Source organism: Mesoplodon densirostris, chromosome 15 (genome assembly GCF_025265405.1).
Source record: "Mesoplodon densirostris isolate mMesDen1 chromosome 15, mMesDen1 primary haplotype, whole genome shotgun sequence".
Classification (NCBI taxonomy): domain Eukaryota; kingdom Metazoa; phylum Chordata; class Mammalia; order Artiodactyla; family Ziphiidae; genus Mesoplodon; species Mesoplodon densirostris.
In genome coordinates this window covers 40,824,203-40,845,538 of record NC_082675.1, presented here as the reverse complement: position 1 = coordinate 40,845,538, position 21,336 = coordinate 40,824,203, and the positions used below count along the sequence as shown (strand labels likewise).

General features: G+C 39.2%; 1 protein-coding gene across 4 annotated transcripts in view; it reads right to left on the bottom strand.

Annotated features, from left to right (window-relative positions):
• LAMA3 (laminin subunit alpha 3) overlaps positions 1–21,336 on the bottom strand; it is a 242,513-nt gene that overhangs the window by 39,302 nt on the left and 181,875 nt on the right. For all 4 annotated transcript variants that reach the window (XM_060119680.1, XM_060119677.1, XM_060119678.1 and 1 more), the window contains 12 exons: positions 20,762–20,913; positions 15,162–15,272; positions 14,934–15,045; positions 14,555–14,722; positions 12,909–13,105; positions 11,611–11,727; positions 10,475–10,629; positions 10,055–10,196; positions 9,109–9,211; positions 7,024–7,140; positions 6,759–6,938; positions 6,066–6,208 (listed from right to left, as the gene is read on the bottom strand). In XM_060119680.1, coding sequence (XP_059975663.1) covers positions 6,066–6,208; positions 6,759–6,938; positions 7,024–7,140; positions 9,109–9,211; positions 10,055–10,196; positions 10,475–10,629; positions 11,611–11,727; positions 12,909–13,105; positions 14,555–14,722; positions 14,934–15,045; positions 15,162–15,272; positions 20,762–20,913 — 1,697 coding nt within the window. The remainder of the gene's footprint in view (positions 1–6,065; positions 6,209–6,758; positions 6,939–7,023; positions 7,141–9,108; positions 9,212–10,054; positions 10,197–10,474; positions 10,630–11,610; positions 11,728–12,908; positions 13,106–14,554; positions 14,723–14,933; positions 15,046–15,161; positions 15,273–20,761; positions 20,914–21,336) is intronic.

The window sequence follows — 21,336 nt, the reverse complement described above, 5'->3', positions numbered from 1 at the left end:
AACTTCCCTAACATGGGCAAGGAAATAGCCACTCAAGTCCAGGAAGCGCAGAGAGTCCCATGCAGGATAAACCCAAGGAGAAACATGCTGAGACACATAATAATCAAACTGACAAAAATTAAAGAGAAAGAATAATTATTGAAAGCAACAAGGGAAAAATGACAAATAACATACAAGGGAATTCCCATAAGCTTAACAGCTGATTTCCCAGCAGAAACTCTACAAGCCAGAAGGGAGTGGCATGATATATTTAAAGTGATGAAAGGGAAGAGCCTACAACCAAGATTACTCTACCCAGCAAGGATGTCATTCAGATTCAACAGAGAAATCAAAAGCTTTACAGACAAGCAAAAGCTAAGAGAATTCAGCACCACCAAACCAGCTCTACAACAAATGCTAAAGGAACTTCTCTAAGTGGGAAACACAAGAGAAGAAAAGGACCTACAAAAACAAACCCATAACAACTATGAAAATGGTAATAGGAACATACATATCAATAATTACCTTAAACGTGAATTGATTAAATGCTCCAACCAAAAGACACAGGCTCGCTGAATGGATACAAAGACAAGACCCATATATATGCTGTCTACAAGAGACCCACTTCAGACCTAGGGACACATACAGACTGAAAGTGAGGGGATGGAAAAAGATATTCCATGCAAATGGAAATCAAAAGAAAGCTGGAGTAGCAATACTCATATCAGATAAAACAGACTTTAAAATAAAGAATGTTATAAGAGACAATGAAGGACACTACATAATGATCAAGGGATCAATCCAAGAAGAAGATATAACAATTATGAATATATATGCACCCAACATAGGAGCACCTCAATACATAAGGCAACTGCTAAGAGCTCTAAAAGAGGAAATCGACAGTAACAGAATAATAGGGGGAGACTTTAACATCTCACTTACACGAATGGACAGATCATCCAAACATAAAATTAATAAGGAAACACAAGCTTTAAATGACACAATAGACCAGATATACTTAATTGATATTTATAGGACATTCCATCCAAAAACAGCAGATTACACTTTCTTCTCAAGTGCACATGGAACATTCTCCAGGATAGTTCACATCTTGGGCCACAAATCAAGACTCAGTAAATTTAAGAAAATTGAAATCATATCAAGCATCTTTTCTGACCACAACGCTATGAGATTATAAATCAATTACAGGGAAAAAATGTAAAAAACACAAACACATGGAGGCTAAACAATACATTACTAAATAACCAAGAGATCACTGAGGAAATCAAAGAGGGAATCAAAAATGCCTAGAGACAAATTACAACGAAAACACAATGATCCAAAGCCTATGGGATGCAGCAAAAGCAGTTCTAAGAGGGAAGTTTATAGCAATACAAGCCTACCTCAAGAAACAAGAAAAATCTCAAATAAACAATCTAAACTTACACCTAAAGGAACTAGGGAAAGAAGAACAAACAAAACCTAAAGTTAGTAGAAGGAAGGAAATCATAAAGACCAGAGCAGAAATAAATGAAATAGAAACAAAGAAAACAACAGCAAAGATCAATAAAACTAAAAGCTGGTTCTTTGAGAAGATAAACAAAATTGATGAACCATTAGCCAGACTCATCAAGAAAAAGAGGGAGAGGACTCAAATCAATAAAATTAGAAATGAAAAAGGAGAAGTTACAGCAGAAATACAAAGCATCTTAAGAGACTACTACAAGCAACTCTATGCCAATAAAGTGGACAACCTGGAAGAAATGGACAAATTCTTAGAAAGGTATAACCTTCCAAGACTGAACCAGGAAGAAATAGAAAATATGAACAGACCAATCACAAGCACTGAAACTGAAAATGTCTTTCAAAATCTTCCAACAAACAAAAGTCCAGGAACAGATGGCTTCACAGGTGAATTCTATCAAACATATAGAGAAGAGATAACACCCATCCTTCTCAAGCTCTTCCAAAAAATTGCAGAGGAAGGAACACTCCCAAACTCATTCTATGAGGCCACCACCACCCTGATACCAAAACCAGACAAAGACACTACAAAAAAAAGAAAATTACAGACCAATAGCACTCATGAACAAAGATGCAAAAATCCTCAACAAAATACCAGCAAACAGAATCCAGCAACACATTAAAAAGATCATACACTGTGATCAAGTGGGATTTATCCCAGGGATGCAAGGATTCTTCAGTATACGCAAATCAATCAATGTGATACACCATATTAACAAATAAAAACCATATGATCATCTCAGTAGATGCAGAAAAGCTTTTGACAAAATTCAACACCCATTTATGATAAAAACTCTCCAGGAAGTGGGCACAGAGGGAACCTACCTCAACATAATAAAGGCCATATAAAACAAACCCACAGCAAACATCATTCTCAATGGTGAAAAACTGAAAGCATTTCCTCTAAGATCAGGAGCAAGACAAGGATGTCCACTCTCACCACTATTATTCAACATTGTTTTGGAAGTCCTAGCCACGGCAATCAGAGAAGAAAAAGAAATAAAAGGAATCCAAATGGGAAAAGAAGAAGTAAAGCTGTCACTGTTTGCAGATGATATGATACTATACATAGAGAATCCTAAAGATGCCATCAGAAAACTACTAGAGCTAATCAATGAATTTGGTAAAGTTGCAGGATACAAAATTAATACACAGAAATCTCTTGCATTCCTATACACTAATGATGAAAAATCTGAAAGAGAAATTAAGGAAACACTCCCATTTACTATTGCAACAAAAAGAATAAAATACCTAGGAATAAACCTACCTAGGGAGACAAAAGACCTGTATGCAGAAAACTATAAGACACTGATGAAAGAAATTAAAGATGATACCAACAGATGGAGAGATATACCATATTCTTGGATTGGAAGAATCAATATTGTGAAAATGACTACACTACCCAAAGCAATCTACAGATTCAATGCAATCCCTATCAAATTACCAATGACATTTTTTACAGAACTAGAACAAAAAGTTCTTAAATTTGTATGGAGACACAAAAGACCCCAAATAGCCAAAGCAGTCTTGAGGGAAAAAAATGGAGCTGGAGGAATCAGACTCCCTGACTTCAGACTATACTACAAACCTACTGTAATAAAGACAGTATGGTACTGGCACAAAAACAGAAATATAGATCAATGGAACAAGATAGAAATCCCAGAGATAAACCCACGCACCTATGGTCAACTAATCTATGAAAAGGAGGCAAGGATATACAATGGAGAAAAGACAGTCTCTTGAATAAGTGGTGCTGGGAAAACTGGACAGCTACATGTAAAAGAATTAGAACACCCCCTAACACCATACACAAAAATAAACTCAAAATGGATTAGAGACCTAAATATAAGACTGGACACTATAAAACTCTCAGAGGAAAACATAGGCAGAACACTCTTTGACACAAATCACAGCAACATCTTTTTTGATCTACTTCCTAGAGTAATGGAAATAAAAACAAAAATAAACAAATGGGACCTAATGAAACTTAAAAGCTTTTGCACAGCAAAGGAAATCATAAACAAGACGTAAAGACAATCCTCAGAATGGGAGAAAATATTTGCAAACGAATCAATGGACAAAGGATTAATCTCCAAAATATATAAACAGCCCATGCAGCTCAATATTACAAAAACAAACAACCCAATCAAAAAATGGACAGAAGACCTAAATAGACATTTCTCCAAAGAAGCCATACAGGTGGCCAAGAAGCACTTGAAAAGCTGCTCAACATCACTAATTATTAGAGAAATGCAAATCAAAACTACAATGAGGTATCACCTCACACCAGTTAGAAAAGGCATCATCAGAAAATCTACAAACAACAAATGCTGGAGAGGGTGTGGAGAAACGGGAACACTCTTGTGCTGTTGGTGGGAATGTAAATTGATACAGCCACTATGGAGAACAGTATGGAGGTTCCTTAAAAAACTAAAAATAGAACTACCATATGACCCAGCAATCCCACTACTGGGCATATACCCAGAGAAAACCATAATTCAAAAAGACACATGCACCCCAATGTTCACTGCAGCACTAGTTACAATAGCCAGGTCATGGAAGCAACCTAAATGCCCATCGACAGATGAATGGATAAAGAAGTTGTGGTACTTATATACAATGGAATATTACTCAGCCAAAAAAGGAACGAAATTGGGTTATTTGTAGAGATGCGGCTGGATCTAGAGACTGTCATACAGAGTGAAGTAAGTCAGAAAGAGAAAAACAAATATCGTATATTAACGCATATATGTGGAACCTAGAAAAATGGTACAGCTGAACCGGTTTGCAGGGCAGAAATAGAAACACAGATGTAGAGAACAAACGTATGGACACCAAGGGGGGAAAGTGGTGGTGGTGGGGGTGGTGGTGTGATGAATTGGGAGATTAGGATTGACATATATACACTAATATGTATAAAATTGATAAGTAATAAGAACCTGCTGTATAAAAAAATAAATAAAATTTAAAAAAAGAAAACATTTTATGAACACAAAAAAAGAGACTATACCTGCATATGCATGACCTTCTTAAGAAATTAAGCATTGCTGCTATGACTGAATCCCATCATGTATCCCACCCTGTTCCCAGTCTGCTCTCCCTTCTCAGAGGTCACCACTGCGCTGGATTTGGATTCCCATGCCCAGCTTCTCATGTGTGTTTTAATATTTTTACTAAATATCATTTATCTGTAAACTGTAACTAGTCTTATTTTCATAAGGGACAGAGCAGAGATCAAAACAAGGCAGCCTGCCTCAGTTAACCAGTTCTAAGCCACTGTGCTATTTACACACTTCAAATTATGTTCAGTAAATTAGTGAATGAACATAGAAGGGCAAAAGCTAGAAACATGCTTTTTCATTTGCTTTTTATAAGATGTGTATGGGTATGAAGAGGGTAGTTTCTGCCAAACTGTGCCTTAGGCTCTTTGTTTTTCTGCTAAAAATTTTGGGTTGGGAGTCATTCTCTTTCCTAAAAGAAAAGGCAGATTTTGAGGCTCAAAAGACATAATATTGAGCCTGCAAATCAACCATGGTGCCTCCAGGGCAGTGATATTCTGCCTTGGCCTTCCAACTCTCTATCTCCAAATATCTCATAGGGAGGTGGCTGAAAAATACAAGATATTTCATTTACATTATTTTAGGATAAAACAAATTGTGAGGGAGAAGCATAAGGAATTCAAGTAAATAATGTCAGATTAAAATTAGAAAGGCTGATGGAATTTTCCAATGAAGGAAAATTGCTGTAATCTCCTATTCAGAACACTGCTCATGTTGGTAGGAACCATTCCTCCATCCTCAATAAAAGTGGACTCTACAACTTCCAAGTTAAAATGAGAAGGTAGGTCTTGTTCAATATCATATCTGCACATTCCAATCACAGAACCCTTACTCAAACTTGCAATAACACTTTACCAACTGGAGCCTGGAGGAGAATCCTGCTTCCTGTCTGCATGAGTCAGTGAGAAGGAAACTGCTCCAGGTCCTTGATGTACCAGATCATCTAAGGGATGAAGATGACGTGTATTTTTGAAGGATGACAGGAGGAAATGAACTTGCACCTTGGGAGCAATCAAAGAATTATGGCAAGAAAGACAACCAGGGGACTTGGGCGCAGTGGTTGAGAATCTGCCTGCCAATGGAGGGGACACAGGTTCGATTCCTGGTCCAGGAAGATCCCACATGCTGCGGAGCAACTAAGCCCATACACCACAACTACTGAGCATGTGCTCTAGAGCCGGTGAGCCTCAACTACTGAGCCCACGCACCACAGCTACTGAAGCCCGCGCACCTAGAGCCCATGCTCCGCAAAGAGAGAAGCCACCACAATAAGAAGCTCACGCACTGCAACAAAGAGTGGCCCCCACTCGCCTCAACTAGAGAAAGCTTGCGCACAGCAACAAAGACACAATGCAGACAAAATAAATAAATAAATTAATTAATTAATTAATTAATAAAAAGACAACCGGTTCTTGAGTACATAGATACCTTTCCTTTCTTAATGAATGGAGTAACTTATCAAAGAATGATCCTTGGTGCCTGGCAATGTGGGGACACACCCACCTTATTCGCAGCATCTCTGGCCTGCTGAATTAGCTCCCGTATGCGGTCCATGTTGTCAGAGATGTTGCCCAGTGGCAACAGCTGTTGGTTGATACTTTCAATTTTGTTCAAAAGATCAGGCAGTTTGTTGGTTAGTTTCTTTACTGTTGGTGAGATTACAAAACAGAAATTTATCATTGTGAGTTGAGAAAAGGTTAAATACAGATGTTCTCATTGATCGTACTTGTCAAGTGGTATGTCTGGGTCCCAAACGTTGGACAGGATGACTCAGAATCAGGTAATACAGTTTCTATATTATAGAAATATATATTATACATATTTCTATATAAATACAGCATGGATCTTATTCTGCAATCTAGATATCAAATCATCTTTCTTGACCACTATAAAAAAATAAATCTTTGCTTTTTGATCTTTAATATTAATAATAATTCAATTCCTCATGATTCAGGGACCTATATCTCCACTCTATAAAAGGGAAAATCAATAGCAATGTTCATGGATTTTTTTCAAAAATCCTACTTGGTTCTTTTAACTAACAGAATAGCCATACTCTTTGAATGGATTATGTGAAGTTGTTTTTAACATTTTAATTTCTAAGATCAGACTTTACCAGGGAAAAATTAAAACTGACCAAAGCACATACTGATGGAGAAAATGGATAATATGTCCTGGGCAGAGAATGCTTGCTACCTGAATTATCTGCATCAGTGAGAGCCTTGTTGAAGTCTTCACTCCCGGTGCTCCCATAGGTATCCTTAATTCTTTCCACGTCTGTCTGAATGGGGTTGAGCCCATCTAGAACATCATTTGTGATGTCGTTGGCATTTCTGACCATGCTCTTTGCACTATTGATTATACCATCGATGTCATCTAATGCACACACAAACAGGGAGGGGTAAGTATCTAAAATGTTTGACAAAAGAAGCCAAGTCCAGTGGGTTAGGGAGCTGCTGACCTCTCTGTATCCCACGAAGATCATCACGGATGGTCGTGAGATTGGTGTCTACCAGCCCTTTCTGAATGGTCATAATTTTCAGAGTTTGCTGCAGGTTGTTGAGAGCTGGACTGATTTCTAAAATAAAATAAAGCAGCAAGAGGCAATTACCCTAAAGATCTTGATCCTCCGTGGGTATTGGTGACCCCTGAAGTAGCCAAGGTCTGCACAGCATTGAGCAGACCTGCATCTTAGCAGCCATCCCCGAGATGCCCACTGCATGCATCTAGACCCACAGGTCCTCCAGTTACAGAGGCCAGGAGCATATAGAGCCTGTGGTACCAGTCTCCTTGGAAATGCACATGAGGAAATGGAGAGGCGTAATAACTCAGAGGGAGGCTTAACTTCCACTCTGCTCAGGGTGAAAGTCTCTGCTTAGTAAAGAAAAGGGATGTGTCTGTCTTGTTCGCTGCTGTGTCCCAGCACATAGTGCCATGTCTGGCACTCACTGGGGCTTAATATTAGTATGTATTTATGGAACAAACGAATGAATGAACAAATGAATGAATAATGCATAAGGGATGCCCCTTCAGTCAAAAGTACAGTAAAGGACTGTTGTTAAGAGAGCCTCACTGAAGCAAACACACAAACAGTAGGCATTGTTTCTGCTCATTTCCAAACAAATTTAAGGATATTTAATGAAAGGAACAGAGTTCATAGACATTCCTAGCTGATAATATTGCCACTTTGGGGTCATGGAAAATGACCAGTGAATGCTTTAAGATCAAGTTGACGATATATGGCTTAAACTGTGATTCCAGGACTGGTTTAAATAACAATGTAGTTAGTATCCTAATCCTTTTCTTTTTAAGTTCATATGCATGCATGCATGCATTCATGCATTCATTCATTCATTTATTGGCTGCGTTGGGTCTTTGTTGCTGCCCGTGGGCTTTCTCTAGTTGCAGCAAGGGGGGCTATTCTTCACTGAGGTGAGCGGTCTTCTCACTGCAGTGGATTCTCTTGTTGTGGAGCAGGGGCTCTAGGCACGCGGGCTTCAGCAGTTGTGGCATGCGGGCTCAGCAGTTGTGGCTCGTGGGCTCTAGAGCACAGGCTCAGTAGTTGTGGCACACGGGCTTAGTTGCTCCGCAGCATGTGGGATCTTCCTGGACCAGGGCTCGAACCCGTGTCCCCTGCATTGGCAGGCAGATTCTCAACCACTGGGCTGCCAGGGAAGTCCAGTATCCTAATCCTTTTAAAAACACATATCTTCACCTCTTAGCTCAAATTTTATAAAGAGAGCAGACGTCATACCAGGAAATTTTAATTTTTGAAATTTGCTAGGCAAATGACTACATATTGTTTTGTATTTTCTTTTTCTTGTTTTCATATTTATTTTTCATTTTAATTTTTAAAAATGAAAAAAGATAAATAAATAATTGTATTTATTTACTGGTAGAAGGCATCTAACTGCTTTGAAAGGATTAAGAAGGTAAGTGAGGGCTATGAGCTTGGATGGCTGCTCAGCTATGAGTGACTACAGGAGACCAGAGAAAATCGACACAGCATTTTCTGAACACAGGAATTTGGTGAGATCGAAAGAGTTTAATTATTTTTTTAAAAATCGAATTAAATAAGTAGAAAAAGTTTAAAGACAAAAATTTAAAAATCTTCATGCTCCATAGTGGTAGTGATTTTTGGTACTTTCAGTTGCTAAGATTCTAGGGCTTAAGAAATTTTGAAGCAGTTGCTCTAATGACCTGAAACTAATTACCTGGGCCTAAAGAAAAGAAAGCAGCACTGTACATACCTCAATGCTATGTGGGTCCACACGGGATTAAACTAAGAATCCCCTCCCCCAAACCCAAGGCCAGGCCGAAGCAGGCCTATCAGCCTCAAGATTTACTTAGATTTCTGAGGTTCTAGTTAATTTGGTATATGTTAGAATATTGGGTAGAAACACCCCAGCTATGAGTTTGCAAAGTATCATTTGCATATGGACACTGAGATTCAAGAAGTGCGTTTGCTTCTGGGGCTGCCTCTCCTGGTCTCATAGGTTGTTTCCAAGTCTTGGACTATCCCAGCCTCCACCCTAACCCTCAATACCTTGCTGTAGCTTCTTCTGGGTTATCTTGGCTTCATTTAACAGATGATCGCTGTTGGAACTCAGGGTTTTAGCTTTTCTTGGAACATCTTCCTTTATCACTGTCTGAAAGCAAAGTGTTTATCAGCTTTAAATGTGATACACCTTAGGAAATATAGTGTAAGAGTTTTCATCCTACCCCAAAGCCCTTATCTTTAATCTTTAAAGAATGAGGTTAGACGGTAAGGAGGAGGTTTAAAAAGACTGTTCCTTAAAAGATACAGTCAGGGCTCTAAGAAGACATCTGTGGCTTGGGGAGGCGGACCCATCTCTGCTGATATAATGACCAATTGTGTGACACCTTCTCATTTTCTCACTGTCACTTGTACAATACCCTCTGCAATAATGGAGGACAGAGCTAAAATGTTTTTAGGCTTTTAATCTTCGGGAGATAAAAATCTTCAACCTTCTGAGGTCTGTCCCCTAATTCTCTCATAGTTAAAAATTTGTTCTTTACTTTTAGACACAGGAATATTATATGATGCATTTAAGATCCCATAGGACTCCACAGACATGCCCAGGTGTAAGACAAATGACAGGAAATAAATGGTTATAAAATTGTGTACAAAAATTTCTCTTCTTTGGTAAATGTTAATACTCAATACTCAGTCACAGCATAAAAACATACCTGGTAAGAAGCAGGGTATAATACTTTCATGGTTCAAAATCAATAATCAGTGTGATTTCTATCTGGTTTTACAAATGATTTTTAAAAGTGGGCTACATTTATCAAACGGCCAAGTATATACAGAAATGACTTATATCTAGAGCAAGTTCAAGTCTATTCTATATAACAAATTCTAGTCTAAAATAATGCTTTTTTCTATTCCTTGGTGCACACAGAAAGAAGATAGGAAAATGAGTCGTCTCCAGAGTGCCTGGAGAGAAGGTACCAGTGCAGGTGCTCACCTGGAGGGCAGCCTCAGACGCGCTGGTGGCCTTGTCCGCTGCGTCCTCGGCTGCTTTGATGGCATTGAGGATGTTCTCATAGGCGGTGGCAGCGTCCACGGCACAGCGTACCAGCTCATCTCCACTGGTGTTCCTCTTGATCCTAGAAAATGGTACAGGAGAGGGCTCCAGTGGCCTCCCTGCCTGCAGCTGAGCCCCCTAACCTCCCGATTCATTTGACAGATGGAGACTTGGGGCTGCAGGCTCTGCAGCTCTGCCCCTAAGATGCAGCTGGGAATCAGGCCCCTGCGGCTGGTCGGGTTCAGACCTGGGCCCTGGGCGCCGCCCTCCACCCTGGTCTGGAGACCCCACTCCCCCTGAGAGGCCTTCCCACCAGGCTCCAGCGCCCCTGCAGTTAGACCCGTCAGGCCGGCCACTCACTCCTCCAGCTGCCTTGCCAGCTCCTGTAAAGACTGCGCGTGCTTCTCTGCCTCCCCCACCAGGGATGCTTTACTGGACGATTTGGAAAGTTCTCTCACTTTGTCATTTAGTTCGTGTCTTGCTTCATTTAAAGTGACAGCTAGTTTTTCATATTCCTATATTTTCCAAGTAAACAAGAGGTAGTGTCAACTTAAGCAAAGCATGTATATGCCATTTTCTTGACCTCTGTCGTAAATGACGTTTCCAGGAAGCAACAATGAGAAACTGTTTTCTGAGCCCACTCAGCACACCAATTACTCCTTGGTTACTTGAGATATTGACACTGATAATATTCTTCCAAGTTTTACCACCATTTTGAACATTTTCCATATGGTGGGTACCCACTTTGATAGATTTTATAAAAGCTCATTATCATCATTAGTGTATAGTTGTACTAAACCAAAATACCTTTTTTCTGATTTAGAAATAGTGATAATAAAAGATATTTTCAAAATGACCAATGGGCTGCTAAGAAATGTTGTCCATCTTTTACCAGTCCTAAATGTCTTCTGTTAATAATGTATGCCTGATATCTTATTTTATTTTTTAATTGTTTTTCAGCTTTACTGAGGTATCATTGACATATGATTGTAAGATATTTAAAGTGCACAAAGTGATGATTTGATATACGCATACATTGTGAAAGGATTCCCCCACTGAGTTAACACATCAATCAGCTCATATTTTATCCTCTTAACTTTTTTGGGAGTGGGGGTGAGAACATTTAAATTCTCTTCTAGCGAATTTCAATTATACAATATAGTGTTATTAACCAGAGTCATATTGCTTTACATTAGATCCTCAGACCTTATTCATCTTATAGATGAAAATGATATTTTAAAAACAGCACCACATTTTTTTTGTTATCACAAAAGTAACATTCACTCACTGCAGGCAAATTAGATAATAGAGATAGATATAAAGAAGATACATCATTCACCCCTCCCCCAAGGGACAACCACTCTTAACATTCTGGTATATTTTCTTCCACCTAAAAGACATTTATTGGAGAAAAAATTGGTTAGCCGATCTCATAGTTTCCTCAAAACATAATTTAAATGCTTTTTGATTTTCTAGAGAACAAGTTTTGCCTCTACCTCATGGCTTTTACTCATCAGCTGCAAGGCAACATTAGTTTGCAGTAAGGAAGAGTCTGCAGTGGCTAGATGCTTGGTGAAGTCACTCTGGAGGGAATTCATTTCTTTAAGTTGTCTCTGGAGAGAATAAAAAGAATGTCTGTGAGCTTCATGATATATTGTCAGAAGGCACAGGCATATTTATTGGACAACAGCATAGAAGTAATTTCAGAGTCAGAATGTCTTCTTGCACTTAAAGGTCATCTAGGAAACTCCAAAGCCGTGAGACATCAGTTCAATTTGTTGTGTAGGTGTGTTGTCATAGTTTCCACAGACAACATGCCAATGAAACAATGGTTGTCACCCTGGAGAAGGTTTCTACACTGGGGTCAACCAGGCCCATGAAGTGGATATATGATTAAGCTCTGGCTAGTGAATCAGAACGAGGGATTTTAACTAAGGAAATCAGCACCAAACATCAGCACACTCTACATGCCGGTCCCAACGAAGATGTTGGGACGCTTCAATAAGGAAACACATAGGACTTTAGGATGCCAGGGTGGAGGCTGCCAGAGTTCAGGGACCCGTAAAATTGGACCCTGCTCCCTTCCCCTTGACAAAATCAGTGACTTCCAACAGAGGTGTTACTACCTGAAGAGGCTTTGGGAGTTAACCATATTACCATCTGTGAAGATATTAATCATTGTCTTTTACGAAATTCTTGGGTTTTTTTTGGGGTGGGTGTTCAGTCCTATGTTATTCCACTTTGATCTTACTGTCATTTCATAGCCCCTCACACTTTTGTTGTTGTTTTAGCCTACAGTGTTCACCATTGAAATACACACTATAGGATTCGAGCTTTAAATCCTCATTGCAACTCCTGCATGTGGTCTGTATTTTGACGTATTTCCTATAAAGCAAGTAATGGCTTAAAATGCCTTTGCTGGTGATTCTGATGATGATGTTTACATATAGGACACAAAAAGTCAGTTATTTAGAGCATACATTGTACACTTTGAATTAATTATAACAATATTAATTTCTCACCTATTTGGCAACATTATTGGTCCAGCACTCTATCAGCCAGGGGTGGGGGTGAAGCGATTTGCTCTGCTTTCTCTGTGGTTTAAGTTCAGAAACTTTTCTGGCCGCTGAGGAGTACCAACTACTTTGATTTTGCATTTAATGCCTCGCTCCTATTTGATTAGGGCTTCCCGTACAGACAGCTGCCTGGCTCTGCCACTTTATTAACGATAAAGATTCCTGTTCCCTCATCCTTGTCATTAACCAAACCATGCAGATTCTGACCGTGACCTCACCTTGATGGATTCCAAAGCCCTCTCGTTTTCTCGGTTGAGGCCGGTGGCCTGCTTTGCTTGGGCACTGGCCTCCTGTAGAGCGGCACGGAGGTCACTGAGTTTGGCTTCGTATTCATTTAAAGAATCTCGTATATTCTTAACAAGCCCATTGTTCTCCACCTGGTGGTTTTCCAGCCAGCTCCTTATCCGAATCAGCACTGTAATACATCACCTTTTTGTTTTCCACTTGAGAGATGAGTACATTGGAAGCTAACTTATAAAGACTACAGAAGCAGAATTGAGTTTCTACTCACTTCATGGTTTTCCTTGAACTTGCAAGGGAACAGGAAAGGAAACTAGCATTTATGTTATGTTATACACACACTGTCTCATTTAACTTTCGTGACAACCACACGAAAACAGTAATTATCATCCTCATGTTTCAGATAGGAAAATGGATGGCCTGAGAAATTGGGTGACAAGGTTTCAGCCTTGGGACTTGAACTTGACCTGCAGAGCACAAAGCACATGCTCCTTCTACTACTAACACTGTCTCCTTGCAGCTAAAAGCCAAGGCTAATATTAGATTTAAACAATACAAATGCTAAAAGAGAACTGCTACTATCTGTAACCACTGATACATCATTTTACTAGAGAATAAAGGTCAGTATTTGGAAAAATATACACCAAATTATTATTTCTTACAGTTTTGAGCTAATGAGGCTTTTTCCCTAACCCAAACCTTTAGATATATTCAGTTAATTTCTAGTATATTCATTTCTGGAGGTAACAGTAGTGCTGATATCAATGTATGATTCAAAAGCTCAATGGTGATAAGGTGACCATTAAAAACGATATGAGAGAGCTGAGTGGACATGAATGAAAGAAGAATGAAAATGCAGTTAAAAAGGAACAAGAGGTATCAGTGTCTAATATCTAAGAAGAAACTTTTTTTTTTTTTGCATGATGGTAAGATATTCTATTCTATGGATAAAGAAGATGTGGTACGTATATACAATGGAATATTACTCAGCCTTTAAAAAGAATGAAATAATGCCATTTGAAGCAACATGGATGGACCTAGAAATTGTCATACTAAGCGAAGTAAGCCAAACAAAGACAAATGCCATATGATATCACTTATATGTGGAATCTAAAATATGACACAAATGAACATATCTATGAAAAAGAAACAGACTCACAGACATAGAGGAGACTTGTGATTGCCAAGGAGTGGGGAGGGAGGAAAGGATTGAGAATCTGGGATTGGTAGATATAAACTATTATACATAGGATGGATAACAACAAGGTTCTACTGTAGAGTACAGGTAACTATATTCAATATCCTGTGATAAACCATAATGGAAAATAACGTGAAAAAGAATGTATATATATGTATAACTGAAGTCACTTTGCTGTACAGCAGAAATTAACACATTGTAAATCAACTATACTTCAATAAACTAAAAAAAAAATGTTGTTCTGTCCTACGGCTTCTCAGTAATCTGAAGGGGCTACCTATTTTCACCACATGATCCTCTACCAGTAATATACGCTGAAAAGACGAGCCCCTCCACCTGGCACCGGTGACTAGATATTGCACTCTGCACACTGTATTTCAAACCAATTAGAACAGATTGTATGTAAGAATTTGGGAGGGTCCTTACGAAGCTGAGCCTCTCTTTTTTCAGCTTCTGCTTCCCTCAGGTTCTTCCCAAAGTTGCGGTTCCTCAGTTCCCTCAACATGCGTTCCGCTTCAGCCAGCTTTCTGGAAAAATCTTCCAAAGGCAAGTTGTTTCCTTCTCCTTCTGTCCCAGAGATCTGCTTCACAAGAACTGGAAAACATCAAGCAGTTTATTAAACTGGGAATTCTGGACTCCAGCAGACTACTAAAAAAAAAAAAGGCCGAGATTTTTATGGAGGGATCATATTGGTTTTTTAGTATCACTACAGGCTCTTTTTCATAATGTTGAACTTTTTCTTTATACAACAAAGGCTACAAAGTAATACAAAAGATGTATAATTGGGCTGAGTAACTCTTCTTACTGTGCACATTCCGGATGACATTTTTAATCTTTGTGTCCAGCTCTTTGGCACTTTGGGTTGTCCGATCAACATTGTTATATAATGTTTGAGCTTTTCTGGAATTTATTTGAACCTATATGAAAAACAAATTGATGAGCAACAAAGTAAGTTGATGGGAGGAAAAGACTAACAATATTCTGAAAGCAAAAAAAAAAAAAAAAAGGTAATGTTATTGACCTAACACATTACCTTTTCTTGCAAAGTTTCAAATTCGCGATTCAAGCTACTCAGTTCTTTTTCCAAGCCATCCAGTTTTGATTTATGGTTTGAAATGGTGGAACTGTAGCTGAGCAACTGGCTCTGAAAGTAATATACAAAGTTAATCTCACTTTAGAGTAGAAATTTGGAGGGAAGTCTTACCAACTTGGTAAACCTGGTGATGATGTGAAAAGATTCATTTAGCAAGACCAATGCTGATCATTAGGAAAAAAAATACAGTTCTTTGAAATAGGCCACATGAAGAATAAATTTCTGATGTAAGTTGTGATATGGCTCTAAAATAAAGTAGTAAAATTTAAAAACATGAAGAAACAAGAGATACTTTACTTGAATTAACGATCTAACCTTATAGAAATGAGGGTGATCCCACTTACTTGATGTATTAAGGTTTAGATTCTATTATAAAGAATTGTTCAGTTATTTTTAACCTATATGTTACCTGATAATACTAAAAAGAAGTGCCTATGGCTACCCTGTTCAAGGACTCATTAGATTCAAAGAATTATAGAGCAGGAGAGAAATTTGTAGCTCATTTAATTGGATACCCTTATTCAATATGAAAAAAAATGAGAAAACAGAAGCCCAAAGAAGTTGGGTGACCCATCCATGCCACAGCAGTACAGGTGATTACTGATTGCTTCAGGACTCAAATCCTGGCCCCCTGTCCTTTTCGGGGAACTCAACATCCTTGTTACTTTTAGAGGGTGACATTGCCTCATATAATATCTAGAGTAGTAAATATATTCAATTTTTGGGAAAAAATATGTTAATACCTTGAGAATTTTTACAAGAAAAAGCAAAATTATTATCTCTATTTGCACACAAGAACCAGCGTTGGGTAAAACAGCACAGGCTTTCCAGCTCAGGTTCACACCCTAGGTTCACCACTTAATAGATAAGCTCACTGGACTTTATCTCCTTCATCTGTATACGGGTGATTATAATATTAAGCTGCTGGGTTGTTTTCAGTGGTAAGTGGGCTAATGCATTATAAAATGTCACATACATATGACCGTTCAAAAAATTAGTTGCTTTCTCATACATATTCCTACTGAATTTTCATAGTGTTTGTGTGATATTGCAAGAAGATAGTTCTATTTTAATTTTGTTGTAGGCAAATGAGGCATATCGTTCTAAAGAGTGTTAGTAGAAGTATCAGAAGTAAGAAGTATAGTGGGTAAAGTATGGTCTTTAGAATTTCATCTTGTGTATGAATAATGGTTGACAATCAATCACCCTACTTTCAAAACCCTCACCAATCCCAGACATCAGAGGTTACAGAGAACAAAATGATCTGTTGGATCTTTTTTACACTTTCCTCAAGTTCATACAAATCTATAAAAACAGACTGACATTTTCCTGAGTAGATATTCTTTTAGTTTGTCAAAAAAAGTTTACAATTTTCTGTGACTTTCTACATTCACAGAGCAGGTTAACACGTGTAGATTTTACTAATTCTGTTTTATTATAATCTGTACTAGGGGACAAACTGGAATTTATGGGCAGGAATCAGGGCAACAATGCCCTGATTGTTTCAGATGTTTTATTTTTAATTTTTGCAGACAGGAAGACAAAAGTCATTCTTACCTTTGCTCTCCTTTCTGTAATGCATCTTTTTATTTTCAGCCTGCTTTTAAGTATATCAACTTATTTTTGTTTTTAAAGCAATTAATTAATGGTAGGCTTTAGTGAGACTTTTATTCTGTATCCTGCTTGGAATTCACAGGACTTCTTAGAGCTGTGAGTTAATAGTTTTGCCTCAAAATTGGAACATTTTCTACTGTTAAATGCACAAATATTTTTCTGCCCCTTACTCACTTATTTTTTCTTCAGTGACAACAATTACATATAGGTTTGGTGACTTGATGTTGTCCCACAGGTCAATGAGGCTCTTTCTGTTTTTGTTCGTTTGATTTTTTAAAAGCTTTACTGAGGTATGACTGACATACAACAAAAGGCACGTGTTTAAAGTACACAATTTGATATGTTTTGACACATGACCCATGAAATTATCTCCACAATTAAGATAAGAAACATTTCCTCATGCCCCTTGTAACCCCTCCCCCCGATTCTCCCTGACACTTCCTTCCCCATCACCAGGAACAAACACTATTAGATTACTTTTCATTTTCTAGAACTGTGCACAACTTATGATTGTCACACATAAACACACACACACTCATTAGGATATGAACTTTTCTTGGTCTGGCTTCTTTCAGTCAGAGTAATTATTTTGAGATTCACCCATGCATCAGTAGTTCACTACAATTTATTACAAACTAGTATTCTACTTTGTAGATGTACAGCCATTTATTTATGCCTTCACCTGCTGACAGACTTTTGGGATGTTTCTGATTTTTGCTTATTGCAAATAAAGTTGCCAAAAAAAAAAAAAGGAATTTCACCTTGGCTTGAATTCTTCTGGAACCACCACATACTAGCTGTGTGATTGAAGGCAAGTTACTTAGCTTTTACAGGCCTGTTAAATAAAGATAACACTATTTTCCTCATAGGATGTTGTGAGACGTAGAAAAGCACTTAGCACAGAGCTTGGCACATAGGTGGATACCAAAATGTTGGTTTCCTTCCCTTCATTGAAAAAATGCAGGGTTGTACTGATGACATCAAAGTAACCCGAGTGGCTTTTCTTTTTCTCTGAAAACTTAAAGACTTTCCCCCCTCCTCTCCATGTTAAGCCTGCAAACCATGCACTAAAATTACCCTAATGGGATGGAAAAGAACAAGTTTTCTAGCATTAGTTTCTGCTGTATGTACTCAACCATAGCCACTAATGGTTTACAATCAGCCCTCATTCCAAAAGCACTTATTAAACTTTCCCCAAACTCTCTTTCATTATGTCTAGCTTAGGGTTTATCTCATCTACTGATTTGTTTTACTTTGAGTATATTTTTTCATTTCCACGAGTTTTACTTAGATCTTTTCATATTTACCTCTTCTTGTTTGGTTTCTGGTGTTTTAAATTTTTTTCTAATTTCTTGTTCCTTCTACTGGATGTTATTCTTTAAAGTAATTTTCAGATTGTCCTATGATTTTCATTTTCTCTAAAGGGAACTCATCACTTGACTGTTGCTTCTGCTGTATGTCTTTCTTACTACCTGTCTGTTACAGTGTTTGCAGGCTCCTTCCGAGAGGGAGATTTCTTCTTCTCCCTGCACTCTCTGTGCCCTATCCAGTGATCTTGTGGTCATCATCACTCCCACCCCAGACCCCCCAGTCCAGGACCAAGTGTTATATTGACAGCTTAGGACTTGCGCATTATGGTGATAGTGAGAATGTCACATTTCAGCACAGATCCTGGTTTGTGAGTCTTGTCCACATCCTGCTGCAAGGCTGTCCTTTCTTAGGTTCTCATACAGCCATTGTCCAACATTGGGAATTAGAAAGTTTCAAGGTTGCTTTTTCAGCCTCCATTTATAGGCAGAAGAGCCCCCGTTTTCCCCCCAGGGAGCTTGACTCTGGCCCGTGGGGCACTTTCGGCCCTAGTACTTCTTAGGATACCCTCTTGACCAACTTCTTTCCAACTGTACATAGTACATGTTCTGAGCTATGAAACAGACATCAACACATTTAAGAGAACTGGAATCATAAAGTATGTTCTCTGACCCCAAAAGAGTTAAACTAGAAATCAATAACAGAGAGTTATCTGGAAGATCCCCAATTCAGAAATTAAACAATATAGTTCTAGTCACAAGAGGAATTAGAAAATTTTACTTTTTTCTTTGGCCACACTGCATGGCTTGTGGGATCTCAGTTCCCAACCAGGGATTGAACCTGGGCCACAGCAGTGAAAGCCCAGAATCCTAACCACTAGGCCACTAGGGAGCTCCCTAGAAAATCTTTTGAATTGAATGAAAATGAAAACACAACATTTTAAAATGTGTGGAATACAGCTAAAGCGGTGCTAAGGGGAAAACTTATAGCACTAAATGCTTATATTAAGAAAGGTTTTGGATAAGTAAATAAGCTTTTATCTTAAGAAACTAGAAAATGAATGGCAAACTAAACCCAAAGCAAGCAGAAGGAAGAAAAGATATGGATAAGAACAGAAGTCAATGAAATTGAAAACTGAAGAAAAGCAGAGAGAAATCAATGAAATAAAAAGATCAATAAAATTGATAAACCTCTAGCCAGAATAATCAAAAAAAAGAGATAAGGGCTTCCCTGGTGGCGCAGTGGTTGAGAGTCCACCTGCCAATGCAGGTGACACGGGTTCGTGCCCCAGTCTGGGAAGACCCCACATGCCGCGGAGCGGCTAGGCCCATGAGCCATGGCCGCTGAGCCTGCACGTCCAGAGCCTGTGCTCCGCAACGGGAGAGCCCACAGCAGTGAGAGGCCCACGTACCGCAAAAAAAAAAAAAAAAAAAAAAAAAAGAGATAAGACACAAATGACCAATAACCAGAATGAATGAGAAAGCATCACTACAGATTTTGCAGATATTAAAAGGATAAGGAAAAATTATAAACAACTGTATTGCAATACATTTGGTAATTTAGATGAAATAGAAAAATTGTTTGAAAGGCACAAATTACTAAATATCACTCAAGAAGAAATAGATAAATCCTAATTGTCCCATATCTATTTTTTTTTGGGGGGGGTAGGAGTTTATTCATTTTATTTATTTACTTTTTGCTGTGTTGGGTCTTCGTTTCTGCGCGAGGGCTTTCCCTAGTTGTGGCAAGCAGGGGCCACTCTTCATCGCGGTGCGCGGACCTCTCACTATCGCGGCCTCTCTTTTTGCGGAGCACAGGCTCCAGACGCGCAGGCTCAGCAGTTGTGGCTCACGGGCCTAGTTGCTCCGCGGCATGTGGGATTCTCCCAGACCAGGGCTCGAACCCGTGTCCCCTGCATTAGCAGGCAAATTCTCAACCACTGCGCCACCAGGGAAGCCCCCATATCTATTTTTAATTGAACTTATAGTTTAATTTAAAAAAAAAACTTTCGGGGCTTCCCTGGTGGCGCAGTGGTTGAGAGTCCGCCTGCCGATGCAGGGGACACGGGTTCGTGCCCCAGTCCAGGAAGATCCCACATAACGCGGAGCGGCTGGGCCCGTGAGCCATGGCCACTGAGCCTGCGCGTCCGGAGCCTATGCTCTGCAGTGGGAGAGGCCACAGCAGTGAGAGGCCCGCGTACCGCAAAAAAAAAAAAAAAAAAAAAACTTTCAACAAAGAAAATCCCAGGCCCACATGGCTTCACTGGAAAATTCCATCAAACATTTAAAGAAGAATTAATAACAACTGTATTCAAATTCGTACGAGTTTTCCGAATGCAAAACAGCAAGCTAAAAGATTATGAGAAAAATGAGCCCAGAAATATTCAGTACGTAAGGAATGTTCACTTAGAAGTGTTAGTTTTGTGCGTTCACTGGTACTTTTCACCAGTAAAAATCTAATCTTCATTTAGATCAGAGGAAGGAGGACAGCCCCCCTGAGACTTAAGTGGAGTCAAGTTCCCCCCTTTCTCACGTAAGGAGTATTTGTTCATGCAGCATTTCTCTTCACCAAGTATCTGCTCTGGGCCGGGCATCATGCTGGACCCACAGAGTACTTACCCTCAGGTCCTTGGTCTGGGTCTCCAAGTGCCTCATCTGTTCCAGGCTCCCCACGCTGGCACTCAGGCCCTGCAGCTGAGACTTGACCAGGAGGAGCTCGTCCTCCATGGTGGCCAGGTCGTTCAAGAGCGTCATCACACAGCTGTCACAATCTGTGGGGGCCACAATCAAAGGCACATGTGCTGTGGGCTGGAGCCACGGGAATGCAAACAGAGCCCCAGGGCTGTGCCGCCCAGTTAATACACACATAGGCCATCACAGGCAAAAATCACAATCCTGGACTTCTCCGGGAAAGATGCAAATTCTGAAAAAGGGAGATCTCTAGACAGGGGGCATTTGACAAAGAAATGGTGGAATGCGGAAAAAGGGTGAGGGTGGTCAAAAGGCACAAACTTTCAGTTATACGATAAGTAAGTTCTTGGGATGTAACGTACAGCACAGTGACTATAGTTAACGACACTGTATTATATACTTAAAAGTTGCTAGAAGAGTAGATCTTAAAAATTCCTAATGCAAGACAGAAAATTTGTAAATGTGTGAGGTGATGGATGGTAACTAAGTTAATTGTGGTGATC